Here is a 17754-nt window from a genome sequence, read left to right on the forward strand (position 1 = left end):
AGAGAGGGGTAAGGCTTACCAATTACCTTTGTCCCCTCATGTTTTCAATTTACTAGGTTATGTAGTTCCCCAGCCAGATCACTGTATATGAATAAACATATTGCACATTATGTATTTTCCACATAGAAGCCTGGCACTCCCAACTAGGTATTTGTGCTAATATAATTTCCTTTGAGTCTGAATCTTTGAACACTATAAAGAATGTAGCATCTATAAATTCCAAGTCACATCTGAGTAAGCTTTCTCCTGTGTGCTTTAAAGGCAGTAAAAACGTTAGCATTTTATATAATTAGAAACTTCTACAAAAGTGATATTGGTGTTTAAAATTTGCCTTTTGAAGCAGTGAGGCCAAATGACACTAAACAGGTTTTATAGCAAATTTCAAACAAAGTAATCATTCTGGTTTTCAGCTGCAGATAGCAGTATAGGCCAAGGCTGCTCAAGCAGCACATTTGAGTCTCCTCTTCTACCAGAGGCTGATTAAGATTAGAGTCAAGTCTAGTAACATCCAACTGGCATCATGAGCATAGAGAGACATGACATAGAGATCTAAACCCACACAAAGAGCCAAAAAGGATGAGAACACATGGTATGGATACAGAGGTCTCAGTTACGTGGGTCTTTCAAGCCCAATACATCACAGATATCTTTGTGTTCTCTGTTCTTTCCTTCCCTAGGCATTTCCAGTCAAGAAGCTTTCCTGAAAACATCTTTATTAGATAAAAATTCTAATGTCTATCATCACAAATTTATCCCCAATGACTGAGAGGCTAATAACTTTCTATCTTAGCCCTTCCAGATTAGTATTTAACTCATATGTCTGCTGTAAGACAGAATATGAACCTTTTTCTGGGACAAAACAAGAAATTGATGCTTCATATCAATCAACTGGCAGTTGCATGATTCTCTTTTATTGACTTTAATATAGTTCTCTTTATATCACAATTTATTTTATCTGAAACAGAAAATATTCATAATTATATATATTTTTAATACTGTGTATTCATTCTTCCAATATCTGTTTTCTTTGAATTCAGAACTTGATTATTGTATAAAATACCACTTTTTTTTTTTCCCTTTGGCTTTCTTGATACTGCAATTTAGAGATAACTGCTATGCATAGGCAGAAATAACTGGCAAAAATACCTTTTCTAGTAGTCAGATCCAATACCATTATTAATGTAACTGGGACACTGGAGACTGGTCTGCACATCTTCCTATATGAAATTTGCCAAGAAGATTTCCCTGTCTGAACCAGTTAAAAAGAAATTTAGAATAACTATTTGCATGGAAATGACACTTTTGACTGAAGTTTACAGAGATGGTTTCATAAATATATTCTGTTCAGGCTTAGTCTCTGTCTAGGTAAACCTAATATAAGAGCTTGATTATGTGCAGGGAGATTTTAGCTTCACAAGAGCATAATGAAGCCTCTTTAGGTTGTGCAGAAGAAAGAATGGCAACAGATTATTGTAGATATGAAAAGCAAACTATAGTCCATGTAGTTTTGGATTGGACCCAGAATATACTGTAAAAATCATGAAAATTTTGAAACATCAGTTAATTATACTTGGCCTCACATTCCTTCCATTATCAGTAATTTTAATTTTTAGTGACTCACAAGAAGTTATGCCAATATAATAGGTTCTATTTTTCTCTAAACTTAATGTTGTGAAAAATTTACCATTGTTTAAAAATGTGCCTTTTGGGTTTAATTTTTACAACCTAACATGAACATGATGTTTATGAAACTGCTCCATTACTCCAATTTTTCTCAACAGAATTGTCGATGGCATTGAGGATGGAAACCATAACGAAGAAAGCCAAACCTTTGACTTCAGCTCTGATCAGCTCAGGCAGGAATCCAGATTATCTCCTACAACTGGAGGTGAGTGTTGCCTGGGAAAAGCACTTTTTAGAGAAAACAGTTTTCATAACTGCTTTTTGTTCCCCTTTATTTCTTTTATCCTCACTAGTGGCATAAATAGATTAAACATATAGTTGTACTCTGAGTCTCATTTCAGTGCACAATTGTAAAAAAAAAAAAAAATACAACAAGGCCCCAAAGGTCATTTGTTGTTTTCCGACCAACAGACAGTCATGATAAAACATTTTGTGGAGGGAACTGGTTTTTCATGCATTATGCTTTACCAGAAGAATTGTAGAATCTGCCTCATGCTCCCAAACTTTTGGTCATGGAAGGTACTAAACAAACGGGCAAAATTGAACATAAAAACATTCTAATACAAATCTGAAAAAAATACAAGCCATAAAAAAGAAGAAAACAAAACCAAAAACACCACCAAAAAAACCCCCACACCCTATTCATTCAGAGCCATATGTAAACTGGACTCTTAACATTTTTAAAGATATTTAGAGAAGTGGAAGGGTATGGAAGTATAGCAATTTTTAAAAGAGTGAAAACCTTGAATAACAAGGGGTTTTAGGATGCCTTAAATGGCCTACACCCTGAAAAGGTTGGTGAAGTAGCACCACAAAGCAATGGAACTTGTCAAGATAGGGGGAAAAAAGATTTTAAAAGAGACAGAGGGACTGTTTGCAACATCCCCTCTTTTAGAAGTAAACAGCTCCCACATAGCTAAGTGCCTTTATCATGGGGGCAACTGGGACACATATTGTTTCTCTTAAAGCCAAGCAGGAAAATAATAATTAAATTTTAGTCATATTTATGATTTATAAAAAGTGTCAAGCTGTCATGTGGATGGCACCAATGTTATCATCTTCCTTCCTTTCATTATCATCTTCCTTCCTTTCAGGTCCAGTGTGAAGTGAGCAGTATGGACTTCATTAATTGCACTTCTCTCAAACATTAAAAAATGAGCATTAAATATATGGTTTAATTTTCATTCTAGCCAGCTGAAATACAGGTTTAAATTTAAAGGATTGGTTAAGTGCAAGAACAGTATTATCATTTCTAAGTGATTATACTCTTCTCATTTACATGAATTTGAATTATTTTCAGAGGCTGAAATTGGTGCTGCTGTGCTTGTTATCAAAGCAGAAGAGACCAAACAGCAGATCAGCAGGCTTAATAATGAGGTAACAAGATTTTGTGGGGGTTAAAGGATATTATGATTCAAGAAATGCTGGTGAAAACTCAGGAATATGATAAATGTGTTATAAATGAGTTTAAAAAACTGGATGAGGCTCCTACATGTAGGGTAGTTTGGGGCTTTTAACTCCTTCTCAGATTAATTTTCTACAGGAAACCTACATAAAAGTTTGTGTCATGCTAGGGCTAAAAACAGAGTGAGGTTAGTGTATCTGATTTTATTAGGATTTAGTATCTTCTGGGTATGCCTCTATTTGTCTCATTCATTTCATTATTTCCCCAAGCTCCTTCTCCCAGATTTTCTTGTCTTGATGCCTGTTGTGCTTTTAAAGAATTTCCTTGAAAGAAATGCAAATTCATTCATGTTCAAATTTTCATAAAATTATTCAAATCACTTTATGTGTGTTCTGCTTAGGAAGAAAGAGAACTTCATCCCTTCCTGCTCAAGCAATATGATCTGAGGAATGCAGGGCCAATAGTGTTCAGTTGCACTTTCTATTCCTCCCTTTCAATAACTTCAAACCTGTAATCAACTATCAATCCAACACTAAGGAGATGTTCTGTGGCTAAACTGTTTCATTTACGCAGCCCTGGCAGTACTTTAGCTAACATGATTAAAGCATCAGACTAACTTCACAGTTGTACTGAAAGACCAAAATCTGCTCCCAGCCTACTCTGTCTTTCAATGTGAAAAGATTAGAGACAATTCCTTATACTTCCACATGAGGAAACATTTAAATAAGTTCCACCACACAGGTTCACTTCTTCCCTGAGCTCTGTGGTTATCAAAAATGTCTTTTTTTTTTTTTAATTTTTCCCTCTTTATTGTGTACATTTAATCTAGTTATTATTTCCCACTTACAAAGTGGGCCTGTAAACCTCCTTCATCCTGAGTCAGCTTAAGTTAATTAAGTAACTTAAATATCCTAAGCTAAGAGTGCATGTGTGGTTAGATACTATGAATGCATCATCTCATTTGTATGTCAAACTGCAGAGTTCAGAAAAAAGTCTCATGACCCATTGACTATGGGTTATGAAAAACTATGGGGTTTTATAGGATTTGGTCAAAGAACTCAAAAGAAAATCTTCAAGATGTTCATTGACACCACCATCATGACAGAAAATTATATTTCCTATATATGCTTTTGAAACACATAAGTCATATTGATTCATCCCTTTTGAGGACAGTAATTTTTAAAATAGGAGGATGTATTATGTGGCTATCCGCAAGAGGCAATTGGAAAATAGATCACGGTGACAGATGTTCCATGGCAGACATCTTGTGGATTAAACAAACATTTCAACTGGAACAGTTCTGGGCTTCTCATTGCTTTTCTAGTGAAAAGTGATAAATAAATAAATCTTGGAGCAGGGTAATATGTTAATCAAAAAAAGAAAAAAAAAACCTCCACATGTTCAAGGTCATTTCTCTCCGCATATAATTTTAATTTTACCCTAAGAATACTATTTGAACAAAATGTTATGCAACTTGTTTGTTCACATTAACACAACACAGGCAGTAGGACTAGATTTAGATTTCATAGGTAATATTCTGAGCTCAAATCCCAGGGGTGGATGGGTATCCTCCAAGTCCTCCCATGGATCAAAATTTACATTGGAAAAACTGCATGACTGAAAGGCTGCTTAATTGCATATTCTAAGTGTACTCAAACATGCCCCAGCTGGAGTTTCTGAAGTGATAGTACAGAGTTGGTGCTTACCCAAATGAGCCTCTGGGTAGCCTTGCTGATCCACAGTAGCTGCTGCTTGGAGTTTTTTGTTGTTAGAATATTTTTAGACCCAGTGCTTTCATCATTCCATCATTCAATGATGACCAGTTAATGAGAACTTAGCGCTGATGCTGCAGCAGTCTACTAATTAGTTAAAATACCAGCAGAGTCAAAAACAAAGTTCTCTTAAAGACATGCAGTCTCCTCCTAGTAAAGAAAAGATGAGAAAACAGGTCACAAGTAGCCAGCAGCAGTAAACACTGTAATTAATACATTTTCCAGTGGAGTTCAAAAATCAATGAATGAATACAAAAATAACTGCTTTCATGAAAGGCAATTGTATTACAACAGTTCACTAGTTAGCTTAGAAACATTTCAGCTGTTCTTGGGGGGGCAGAAAACACATGTGTCTTTCCATTCAGACTTTCAATACAGTCTCTTGTTAGCAAAGCAAAAAGTTACCCCAGAGAAAAATCTACAAAATTAGCTATAGCGAGTTTAGAAACACAGCTGAGCTCTTGGCAATATTTTAGGTATATGGCATTCACTTCATAATCCAAAGGCCATTTCATTTACCTACATTACCAACAGAAGTCAGTGCCTTGGTTTCACTTCTCAGATTTGTTAACTTTAGTAGTAATGGATGCACAGACTTCCTCTAAGGAGAGTAGTCTCCAGAGTCAGCACAATGGATGTGAAACAAACTTGAACACACACAACTGCTGTTGTACAGCTCCATGGTTTGGCTGCTCAGCCAGTTAAGCACCTGCTTCACTTCCTCACCTAACTTCACTGCTCATTGAGCATTCAAGCTGATACAGGAATTTCCTTCCAGTTCAGTATTGCAAGGTAGAGTGGAATAGGATGACTTTATCTCCTACTGTGTTTGTCCCTTCCTCTTAGAATAAATAATCACTGAATAAAGCAGGCACGATATCCATTATAGTTCAGTAACTTCAGTATATGGCAGGCAAGAGCTAAGGTTCAGGTTCTTGCTCTGGTAAAATCACAGTTATTTAAGCAACAGTTTCAAGATTAGGTTACTGGATATTTACCAGCATTGTACATTTGCTGAGCTGGGAAAAGCTTGATTCAAAGACCTGCTCCAAACTAGGAAGAGCAAGAATTCAGGAAGAGTATTCTGCCTTACAAGTCTGTGTCCTTCCTTTGCAGAGATCTCTACACGTGACCTGGTCTTTCCAATGCATTTGTCTGCAAAGGCTGATCAAATGAGTGTATCTGAACATTTAGCATATTTTCAGAAGCACCATTTACCTGATGCAATCATAGATAAGGAGCCCACAAAGTAAAAATAGAAAACCACTAAGCAGATTTTCTGAGGTATACAGACGGACAAGACATTTAGATTAAAACACCTGCCTATCACTGTCCCATTGCCTGTATCCTATCAGGCTTTTAACTCTCTATCATTTGAATGCCACTGTATGAAAAGAGCAAAGAAATACTTTTACTTTGATTCAGTTTGAAAAACCCAAACCTGAATTATTTAAAACAGATTAGTTAAAATAAGAAAAATACCCAATATTTAGTCATATTTCTCCCCCTAATTACATGTGCACATTCTCCACTCAAAAACATTGGTACATGATTTTGAGCCCAGATAAAAAGGCCATCTCATACAGTGCATGAAGACAAATTCAGATTGTTTTGTTATGTCTGTCCCCTGGTTTCCTCATATGCAACCCAGCTTCAGCGCAGCCTCCGTCAGTTTCAGAAATCTGGGGGCTGTTCCATGTTTTACCACATTAGTAGATCACACAATTACAGGACTAAAACAGTATAATGAACACAGTACTCACATTTCTCCCATTCAACTGAAAAACAAACAAACATGAGGAAATATGAACAGGGTCAGGTTTTGAGCTAGATAATTGCCTTCTATTTAGCTCCACATTGGAGCACTTAGTGGAAATTCAGCTATTTTTAATTTTAGGGTTTTTAAACGCAAGTACTTAAAGTAAGCATCTGGCACTTATGCAGAACAGAGAAAATATATTCACGGGGATATTTAACTTTCATCTAACAAAAGGAACAATCCTAAACAAATATGTTTGTTTTCCAAATCATAAATTTTGTGCATATATTATTTTAAGATGTATTTCAATTCCAGCTGCCAAAAATCAATCCCATTCTCCTCTCAGTACAGAAATAATGCATTTTTAATATTAAAAATATGTGCAAATGATAATCAAGGCCACTAAAGAAAATTTGGTGAAGCCAGTCAGGCTTCTAGTTTTACATAGGGGATATATTGTTAAAGTTCAATTTGTGACTTGAGAGTTCATATAATGAACTCGCTTGAGTTAGAGTAATTACATACATGCTCTTCTTAAGAAGTTCATAACTATATCATCACACAAGAGAAATTACTTTGCAGCAAGGCTATCCCAGTGATTTGGTTTGTAAAACATCTTTCAATCAAGAAAAATGTGGCAAAAAATGAACTAATGACATTTATAGATGATGAAAACTATTAAAAGTAATCTATCCATTTTGGATTCTAGCCATGTAAATTTCACATTAAAGCAAAAACATAAAACCAAATATCATTTGTATGAAGAAATAAAAGCTTTCTAAACAATACATGCAGACTAAATTCACTTTGCCTACTGAGATTTTTAAAAATACATCTTCTCTTTTAGCACTGACATTCATGTTTCCAAAGAATGTTGTTGTTTTGTCTCTCTACTGTCATACTTTGATAGCTGTAGAGAAGCTGTTCCAGCTAATTTTTCCTTCTTTTAATGTTAGTTTAATAGGTATTGGCTGATGAAGGTAACAAAAATAGTTGATGCTCTGAAGCTTAGATTATATTTTTTAAGCAGAACACACTGCACATACATGGCATAAGTCCCATATGCTGTGGTGTGTCCCTGGCACTTTTTCTTGGTGGAAAGGCACCTAAGACAAAAGAATTAACCAAGAGGCAGCCATGCAATATACAAATCAACTGGACACCAAAAGCTGACTTCAAATTTGAATACAAATATTATTGCCATGATAGATTATGACAATTGTCCAGTTAATATCTAACAAGAATTTCAAAAAGTTTCTGTAGTCATAAGATCTATTTTCCCAACATCTAGATGTCAATGCCTGTGGATATGGCAAGTTCATAAATTCACTGCTTTTTCTTTTTTGCCTAGAAGATCATAAGAAAAAGTTGATTGGTGTTCTCCTTCTAAAGTCAGTTTATTCTGGAAACATGCTATTCCAGCAGATCTCAGCAAACCAAATTCCTCTTGACTTTCTTTGCCCATTACATTTGCTAAAAGTCCTACACTGGTATAATTTTCTTTTGAATTGTCTTTACATCTTTGAAGTCACTGACAAAGTACACAATGTCAAGCAACCTTAGTCATTCCTTGTGAAGAAAGCCCCCTTCTAGAGTTCAATTAAAGAAGAAACGCTGTTTGTATACCCTGGGAATATGATTAATGCCCACAAAGTGTCATTTAGCAGATCTCCATAGACATTTTTCTGTAATACTCTGCATAGGCAGAATATTATATTCATGCCTCTGACATTTTCTTTTCAGATATAATGTTTAACATTTATCTTTCTTGAGTTTCATATTACTGATATTTAAAAGTGAACATGAATTCCATTTAGACATTAAAAATAAACATTACATAAAAACAGATCAGGATAGGGTGCTAAAAAGAACACCTTAAAATGTCCATGGATAACAGCTAACTATTGGTCATAAATCATTCCAACCATGTAAAAATCTAGCTTATGGTGATTATGTCCCCTTCATATTTTCATGTAGTTCTAGAAGAATGTCAGGTGGATGGTAACATCATAGAAGTCTTCTGACAAGATGTATATTATGTTTAAAGTTTCTTCTTATATTTTAAAATAGCTTTTCAGTTAAAGAAGAGAATTATAGTTTTGCAATGGTTTATTCTTAAGAATCATAATATTGCCTGTTCTCTTTTAACTATTCCTTTAGATACTTATAGAAATTGTCTGCTTAATATTTTTGCCCAATATCATGTATACTACCTCAGGCTTTCTTTCACCAGTACATATTGCCAGCTTGTCCTCTCCCAGCCACCTGGTATTTCCACAATCCTCCATTTTCTCTCAATCACTAGCTAGTCAGTCAGTTTGTCCCTGGTAGTTTTTAATTCCTTGAAGCAGTAATTTCCAAACCTGACTTTCTTATTGCCACCATTATGCTGACACCATCCTGATTCTTTGCCAATCTCAAGGCAGAGTTCACATCCAAAAATCATAGAATCATGAAATGGTTTGGGTTGGAAGGGTCCTTAAAGATCATCCAGTTCCAACCCCCTGCCATGTTCAGGGACACCTTCCACTAGACTAGGTTGCTCAGAGCCCCATCCAGTCTGACCTTGAATGCCTCGAGAGATGGGGGCATCCACAGCTTCCCTGTGCAATCTGTACCAGTGCCTCACCATACTCACTGTAAAGAATTTCTTCCTAATATTTAAACTAAACCTACTGCCTTTCAGTTTGAAGCCATTACCCCTTGTCCTGTCACTACATCCTCTTGTAAATGATCCCTCTCCATCTTTCTTGTAGGCTCCCTTTAGGTACTGGAAGGTTATTTCAAAGCCTTCTCCTTTCCAGGCTGAAAAATCCCAATTCTCTTAGCCTTTCCTTGTAGGACAGGTAATCCGTACTCCTAACCAACTTTCCTCTCATACCACTCTGTCTCCCCTCTCCTCCCCTCCAGGTTCACTCCCAGTGAAGAGCCACAAATTATTTTTAAAACTGCAGTTTGGGAACCCCTTTTCTAGATTGAATTTAATGGGACCCCTGTTAACATGAATATATTTAAATACTCTAATCCTTTATACTTCCCTCATTTATCCTTATGTGTTTAATAGCAATAATCTTGGTGTCCTAATTTACCCAGACAAACTGCAAACTGGTCACTGGAACTAACAAAGAGCTGGCTAGAGATTCAACAGACAAATGACCAAATTTCCTACTCTTACTCAGTAAAGCCAATTGCACAGCCTTCCAGATTCCTGGATTTATTTCACTGAAACTGTGAATCATCATACCATTGCACAAATCCTATAGATTTAATCTGAAGTCAGATTAGCTGCACTGGATTTTTTTTTTCTTTCTGCAACTAGCTTTGTTTCTAAAGCCATTAGATCAGAAATGTCTGTCACCACAATACCAATGGCCACAGAGTGGCTGATACATGATCAGTGAAGAGTCTGTCTCTGCTCAATTCTCATTTCATTCATTAAACAATGCAGTCAGTAAGAAACAGAATACAAGCAGTTAGTCAATCTGAGCCTTCAAAGACTCATCTAGCTGAAAATCTCCCTGACTTAATGAAAAACCAGAATAGAAGAAGCAATGAAAGACCAAAGAAAGCAATAGAGAAGGTGTCATGTGCAGTGCAAGCCAGGCAGCTCCTCCACTTTGCCAAAACGTAGCTTCCATTTCTCAAGAAGCCAAAATTCATCTTCACTTCTTTGGGTGTTCAGAAAGAGTCAAAGCAGGAAGATATCTGGGTCTGCAGTTTGAATTTCAAAAGGAACTAAACACAGGGAGAGAAAAATATGTACAAATAAGAATCTAATCAGCTTCTAATCAGAAAAAAACTTATCCATTATTTAAATTTAGAGTTCATTATTAAAGTCACCCAGGACATTCAGATTCATCCAGGAACAGTGGTGAGAGCTAGGCATTCCAGCTGAAAATTTGTCTTTAAAAAATTAGATATTAGAATATATAATGGGGGAAAAAAAGAAATGTGTTTAGCCATTTAAATAAAGCAACACGCAGCAGCATCATCTTACATCACAGCATTCCTACCTAACTACATGGAACAAAATACACTGCAAAAAGATTAATACTGGTAGTAAAGAAAAACACTCTTTCTTCTGAAACTGTCAAAGTAATTTCAAAATACAAAATACAACTACTAAAATTTTTATTTTAACCTCTATTTTGAATATATTCTTTCCTGATAACATAGTCTACTAAAAAGGCACCAGCTTTCAACCACTTTGAGAAGCACCTCTTGCTGCTTGAAGCTAAATCTGTATAAAACCCAGTTTCTACATCCGGAAATATTGCAGTATCTTTTTCAAGTCCTAGGAAGTGTTAAGGAAGCATTTCGAGTATATTTGGGATCTCAGAGATAATTTTAAAGCTGTCTGCTAGCACAGCAGGAACCATTTGTACCAGTAGCTGTTTTACCTAGCAATAATCAGTGAGGTCCTGAAAAGAGTGCAGCCTTACTGGCATGCCAGGAATTAGTCCTTTTTCCTCAGGAAGAAACCATACTGCTTTCAATTTCTCTTTCATAGACTTAAATTCCTTTGGCTTTTAATCCCTGCTCTTTTGCACTTTCTCAAACACTGTGAAATTGTTAATAGTACCTTTATTATAAAAATAGTACATTTTTTGCCCCGTTACACTTTTTTATTTGCATCTGCTCAGAGATCTCTGCAGGGTATAAATATAATAGTATAAACAGTGTAATATTGGTGGGAATACTAATAATATGCTATGCATGTATAGAACTATAATAATATGGAGACAGGTGATAATTAATAGTGATATAGATACTGGAGGTTTAATCTTGTAATCTTATCCTTGTAAAATCCTGAAAGCTACATATTTTTTTTGTGTATGTGACATCCAGAATAGGTCCAAACAGATCTTACTCACTGGTAGTGGTGAATTAAGTTTGGCATAACTACTCTGACTATCATATTACTGGAAACCATTAAAGCCTACTTTTTAAGAGTTTATCAGGTAAATTCCTATGTTGGTTCAAGAGCAAGTTTGTGAGCAAGCTAGCTGATATATCAAAAATAGAGTATCTGGGCACTAGAGCAAGTTGCAATGAACAGAAATTCAGGGCTGTCACAAGTGCTGTTGATGGGATTGATTTTTGCTGTATTTTCTTAATGATTTGACAAAATAAACATGCTAAATGATGATTAAACTTCTAAAAAGTTCATAAGTGATGAGAAATGGAAAACAAAAACATGGATCAAAACAAATGACATTTTAAAATCGTGGATATTTTCACACAGCATTCATAGTTTAGGTAAGGTACATCTCATAATGTAGTGTCAATATTTCTATTTGCACACCTGCAGAAAGCCCTGAAAAAATGATGCAAGTTAGGAAATTAGGCATAGAAAATCATTACTGTATTCACTAGGTGCAGGGGCCAGTGATGATCCTAAAAAGAACTGATGACCAGTGAATCTATATAGCCATAACTTTGATTGTCTGTCTTCCCCTATCCTTCCCAAAAACGCTTTTGAAGGTTTTGCAGTATCATCTCCTAGGGTCAGAACATAGGAGTTCTTGTGAAGCTGATTTGTCCAGAAATCTCACTGCGTTTTCTCACACTCTGATGGTACCAAGAACCTTCACTGGCTGCTCTGACCCCACAGGAAGCCTGTTCACAGAACACTTTGGCAGCATATTTTAATTTCTCACATTAACTGAAGTTACCAGGCATTCACGGCTTAATCTCTGCTGGCAGAAGAGGATCTCATGGTATTTTCTATCTACCGTGACTCAATTAGACAACAAGGCAGAAAAAAAGAGAAGTGCAGAGATGACAGAGATCCTGTCACCTGCCACTCAAGACTCTTCTCCCTTTAAGGATTTTATCTCCAGAGGCAGTGTGATCATTACAAAATTTTTAAACAGAGGTTTGACCTCTAAGCTCAGAGAAAAGTAAATAGATCTATAGGAACTTCCTACTTTCTTCTCTGAATTTCTTTATTATTATTGTGCCCGTAATAATGCAGTCAAACTCAGACTGAAATGTGTTTCCAGCAGATTTCTTCAGAACTATCCTGACAGAACAATGAAAATTAGTCTAAGTCATCTAAGCAGTGGTGTCTCTACTTGAGGTCAAAGAAAGGTTCCCTGAATTAGCTATTTTCTTTTTGACACGTGGCTTGAAGATGAATGTGCAGTCATGTCTTTTTTTTCAACAGAGTAGCACCAGTATGAGAAACTCTGTTTTAATGATAATGATGGTGCTTTGACCTAAAATAGATTGATAACAATCATGGAGATCAATTTACTTTCTACCCTTTGAAATGATGAGTGGGTTACTTTTATGTTTGAGCCAGACATTTCTTTCCCCAGAACATCCTTATAAAGGCCTAAAAAATGTCCCCATTAATGTTCAAATGTCAGTCAACTTTAAAACACAAGTTCAGAACTTGCCAATCTGATCCCCACCCAAAACAGCAGTGTTAAGGAAAGACTTCACATACTTTATGAAACCAAATGGATACTATCAGCAGTTTCAGCATTTAAGAGAAAAGGTCTAATAAAAAATCTGATTCTTCCTTTCTCACATGCACCAGAGAAATCTATGCAATGGATTAACATCTGTTATATGTAGTACCTTTCAAGCATACACAAAAGTGCATGGAAACAAACTGTTTCACATTCTTTTATATTTTTAAAATAATTAGAGGTAACAAGTGGGTTTCAGAGTTTTCAATTTTCCCTCCCTTTTTTTTTTTGTTTTTAGTAGTAGTCCACAGGATTTTCATATAGCTACTATTTGCATCCAACAACTGAGAGTATGGCTTTCTTTTATTTTGCTATGAAGACGGCAGTACACTTCACACATATTTCTAAACAAGATTTCACAAGACCTCATTTTTATGTAATTCATCAGCATGACATTGTTTAATAAAAAACTTTTATGATTTAAAACATTTAGTGATTGATCAAGAAAATATTGATGTCATACTGCATCTGGAAATCATCTCAGTTCTGACCCTATGACCATTTTTTATATACAGAGAATAATTTGAAATCAGGTGGATTAAAGTAGCTGGAAGGACTATTTCCCACATATACACTAGCAAAATGCATCTCTTTAGTGTAGAGACGCTGTGCCAAAGATAAAATTTGCTATTGCTAGAAAGAAAAGAGGGATGTATGTACATATTATAGGCATGGTGCATAAATAAATACTGTGATATTTTGCCTTTTCACAACAGATGACATCTTTAAGTCAAGAAGTCTCACAATTACGTAAGGATATGAAGAGTGTGATGCATCTTCTGGAAAACCTGCTCACGTCCCAGAAGCCTCCAGGATTCTGTGCTGTGCACAGCATATCTCGAAGTCCCACACTGGATAGTCTGCAGTCTCGAGTGGCTTGGACTGCACATCAACCTTGCTCACACATGCAAGCTGGGAATTTCACTTGCACCAAAGCACAACTTTGTCGTGGAAACACACTATGTGACATTTGGAATACAGGTCTGTCTTCTGTAGGCAGCACTCCCCAAAGGACTGAACCCAACCTGCAAAATTCTATGGATGGTGAACTTTATTATACAACAGGCCTTCAAAATTCCCCTTCCCAGTATCAGGTAATTCAGAAAGACAATCTGCAATTTTTGAGATGCACCTCTCCCCACTCAGACACTACCCTGACTCCTCTTCAGTCTATTTCAGCAACCCTTTCTCCTTCAGTATGCTCTTCATCAGAGACATCACTACACCTAGTGCTGCCCAGCAGATCAGAGGAAGGGAGCTTTAGCCAAGGAGCAATCAGCTCACTAAGCCTTGAGAACCTGCCAGGATCGTGGGACCTGGAAGGAACAGCCGGCATAACTACTGCACTGACCCCAGATTTCCCAACAGACATTGTGACAAGCACAAGGGATGTTAAAGATAAAGACTGCCAAGCCATAGATGTATGAGAAACAGGAAAGTGGTACTCAAAGCATGTTCCACAGCTGTCAGTTTTAAATTTAGAGAGTACTGCATGACTGCTTTTTTTGATTCCTGTTTTGGCGATCATGGAGACTTACAAACATGAAAATTCAGATTCATAGAAAGTAAGAAAAGGTAATGGTTCATACTATAGGAAAACCAATAAATTTCTAGATTCTAGAAGCATGTTGAAAAAACATTTTGAATACAGATATAACTTGTCTGTTTGACAGACTTTTGTGATAGTCCAAAGACCCTGAGGGTCAGAGCAGCTGGAAGTTTAGCACAAAGAACTGTCATGGGTGGCTTTTGTTCATCAAAGCAAAGGTTTTCCCTGAGTGTCTGACTGTTGTTCCTAAACAATATCTATGGCACTATTTGCTTCAGGTGATTGTGGGTCCTGCTGGTCTTTTTGTCAGTTCTGTGAAGGCAAAGGACATTTGCTGCATGTCATCTAGACAATCAACCAAATAGAGCTGCTAGAGAGTGCTTAGATGTTGCACGTTATTTGTCATGTAAATGAAACTTCTTAATTTATCTAAAAATACTATTTTTATATACTTGGTATGAAACATGTACCTAAAAATTACTTAAAATATTTATAAAGAGAATAAGAGTTGGGATTCATTTTGGTAAAAGCTTGCAGTTTTAAGAAGAAATGCACTACCATCGTGTATTAGATCAAATACTATTTATTGTTAAGATATCATGTAGTTTACAAATGGCTTCCCTTTTATGTGCATGCAATTTCAATGAATGTACTCATTCTGGTGGAATACAAATAAATTAAGGTATTATTTTATTTAAAAAAATAAAAGAGCTGGAATGTTGTATCATATAATAAGGTATCACTAATAAGGTATCACTACTTAAAAAGTGAGCTGTTATACTGATAACATTAAGTACTCTTGGTTTGTGTCTTAATATTGCATTGTCATTTGCAAGACCAAGTCAACATTTTAAAATACATTACTGTTTAGGGGCTATATATCTGGTTAAAAACATTAAAAGGGATGAAAACCAATGAGCACACTGAGGAATATTAAAGGAAAAAATTACAATTTTAGTAAGTCTGAATCAAAAAGTTAAGATTAGTTATTTATTAATTGATCTTTTTGTTTCATCTCTAAAAACTAGCTTTGATTTTTAGTCAGAAGATTTTTAAAAAGAGATACTATAAGTTTGGTGAATTATTTAACTCGGAATCTGACTTAATGCCCCTCCCAACATCCTTTTTTTTTCTGGTATATAATGTACTAGAAACATATTGCTACAGTGCAACCAAGGCTACAGATTTGCATTGGAATTTTGATTTTTATATATAAAGATGTGCAGTGAGCATCAAATTTACATATCCTTTAACAGGCTTTCTAAAAAAAACATGCTTACAAGCCAAAATAAATGTCCTAAAATGGATAAGTAAACTAAGTTATATTTAATAATTCATGCAAACTGGTGGTTATCAAATTAAAATTTTTACAGAGAGCAGATTTAGGTTTAACTTCCTTAACAGGTTGTTTTGGTGGGATTTTTAATGGCAACTTCAAAGATGGAATATATTTTAACATTTAGCTGTGTGTGGGAATACAAACCCCAGCTGATACTCTGTGTCCAACCTACATCCTTTCACAGCCATTTTCCTACTGGTACAAATTAGGGATGAAGTGTCATCTCCCATTTTGGGCTACCTGAATTTTGCCAGTGTGTCTACCCCTCAATGCGAGTGTTTATATAGGGTTTCTTACATTCCCTCTCTTCCAGTTTTTACTTAGTTTAAGGTTAAATGGAGAAGTACTGATTAAATAAAGAATATCCCAGAAATTTAAAAAAAACAATAAAATAATAGTAGCAAATACAGTAGCAAGTACAGTTCTGTGGTATTTCTGCAAACAGTCCTGGTTCACCTTTGGCCATCTGCTATCGCCCACCCCACTTCAGCACTGGGCAGGAGGCTGGGGGAGGCTGCCTGCTCCCCACTCCCAGGGCAGGAGCCCCACCTCACCTCAGCACCCTACAGCCACTGTCTTTTCCTGTTCTCCCAAGGTGCAGCTCCTTGGGATGCATGGATACATGCTGCACAGCTGTCCACAAATCCTGATTCCTCATCCTACTGTATTCCAGTTATTGACTGAGAATGCACAAACACACCATGCCTAGCTCCTAATATCACTTAACAATTTCCATTGCCCATATAAACTGGGAGAAGCATTTGCTTTCTCATTTTATGACATATAAACCATTATGTATATGCATTAAGGTTTTGGCATTGGGTTTGTTTTTTTGTTTGTTTGTTTGTTTGTTTTGTTTGGTTTTTTTGTGTTTTTTGTTGTTTTTTTTTTTTGTGTTTTTTTTGGTTTTTTTTTTTAATTTTATTTCCAGTATAAACACTGGTGTCGTGAGATTAAAACCAGATGTTTTTTCCTGGAGTTTTTGTGTCAGTTTTGTACAAAAGTTTAAAAAGGTCAGTGGAAACACAAAAAACCTCTTTGCATACACAGCCTTAGCTTTAGTGTTGTACATTTTATTCTCAAATAAAAATTTTAAAAAAGCATGTGCAGTAATTATGAAGAAATAGCACCAGGATATCTGTCCTAAGTTGTTCCTTGTTTCTGCAACTGTCAAGCACATCCCAAACAAAGCTGGCAAACATTCTAATCTTTGTATTGGCCACAGTTTCAAGGAACACACCAGAATTGCAGAGATTCTGTAAGATGGGCATCACACAGGTGGGTGCACTGCCTTCCAGGGAAAAGCTCAAGGAACTGAAGAGAAGGCAAGAACATCACCAGGTGTTGTGGTTTAACCCCAGCCAGCAGCCAGCCCCATGCCACCACCCACTCATTTCCTTCCTGTCAGAATAAGCAACAAAGTTGGAAAAGTAAAAGCCAGAAAACTCATGGGCTGAGATAAAGACAGTTTAACAGGGAAAGCAAAAGCTGTGCATGCAAGCAAAGCAAAGCAAGGAATGAATTCACTGCTTCCTGTGGGCAGCAGGTGTTCAGCCATCTCCAGGAGAGCAGGACTCAGTCATGCGTAACTGTGACTTGGGAAGACAAATGCCATCACTCCAAATGTCCCTCCCTGCCTTCCTCTTCCTCCAGCTTTAATATGCTCAGCATGGCACCATATGGTATGGAATGTCCCTTGAATAAGTTGGAGTCAGCTGTCCTGGCTGTGTCCCCTCCAACTTCCTGAGCACCCCTCGCTGGTGGGTGG

The 17754-nt window shown here is 36.3% G+C and overlaps 1 protein-coding gene across 1 annotated transcript in view; it reads left to right on the plus strand.

Annotated features, from left to right (window-relative positions):
* KCNH8 (potassium voltage-gated channel subfamily H member 8) overlaps nucleotides 1-15347 on the plus strand; it is a 172246-nt gene extending 156899 nt beyond the window's left edge. The window contains exons 14-16 of the mRNA XM_053945924.1: nucleotides 1782-1888; nucleotides 2984-3060; nucleotides 13815-15347. Coding sequence (XP_053801899.1) covers nucleotides 1782-1888; nucleotides 2984-3060; nucleotides 13815-14525 — 895 coding nt within the window. The 3' untranslated portion in view covers nucleotides 14526-15347. The remainder of the gene's footprint in view (nucleotides 1-1781; nucleotides 1889-2983; nucleotides 3061-13814) is intronic.
* Nucleotides 15348-17754: the final 2407 nt, after the last annotated feature.

The sequence above is a fragment of the Vidua chalybeata genome, chromosome 1 (assembly GCF_026979565.1).
Source record: "Vidua chalybeata isolate OUT-0048 chromosome 1, bVidCha1 merged haplotype, whole genome shotgun sequence".
Lineage (NCBI taxonomy): Eukaryota > Metazoa > Chordata > Aves > Passeriformes > Viduidae > Vidua > Vidua chalybeata.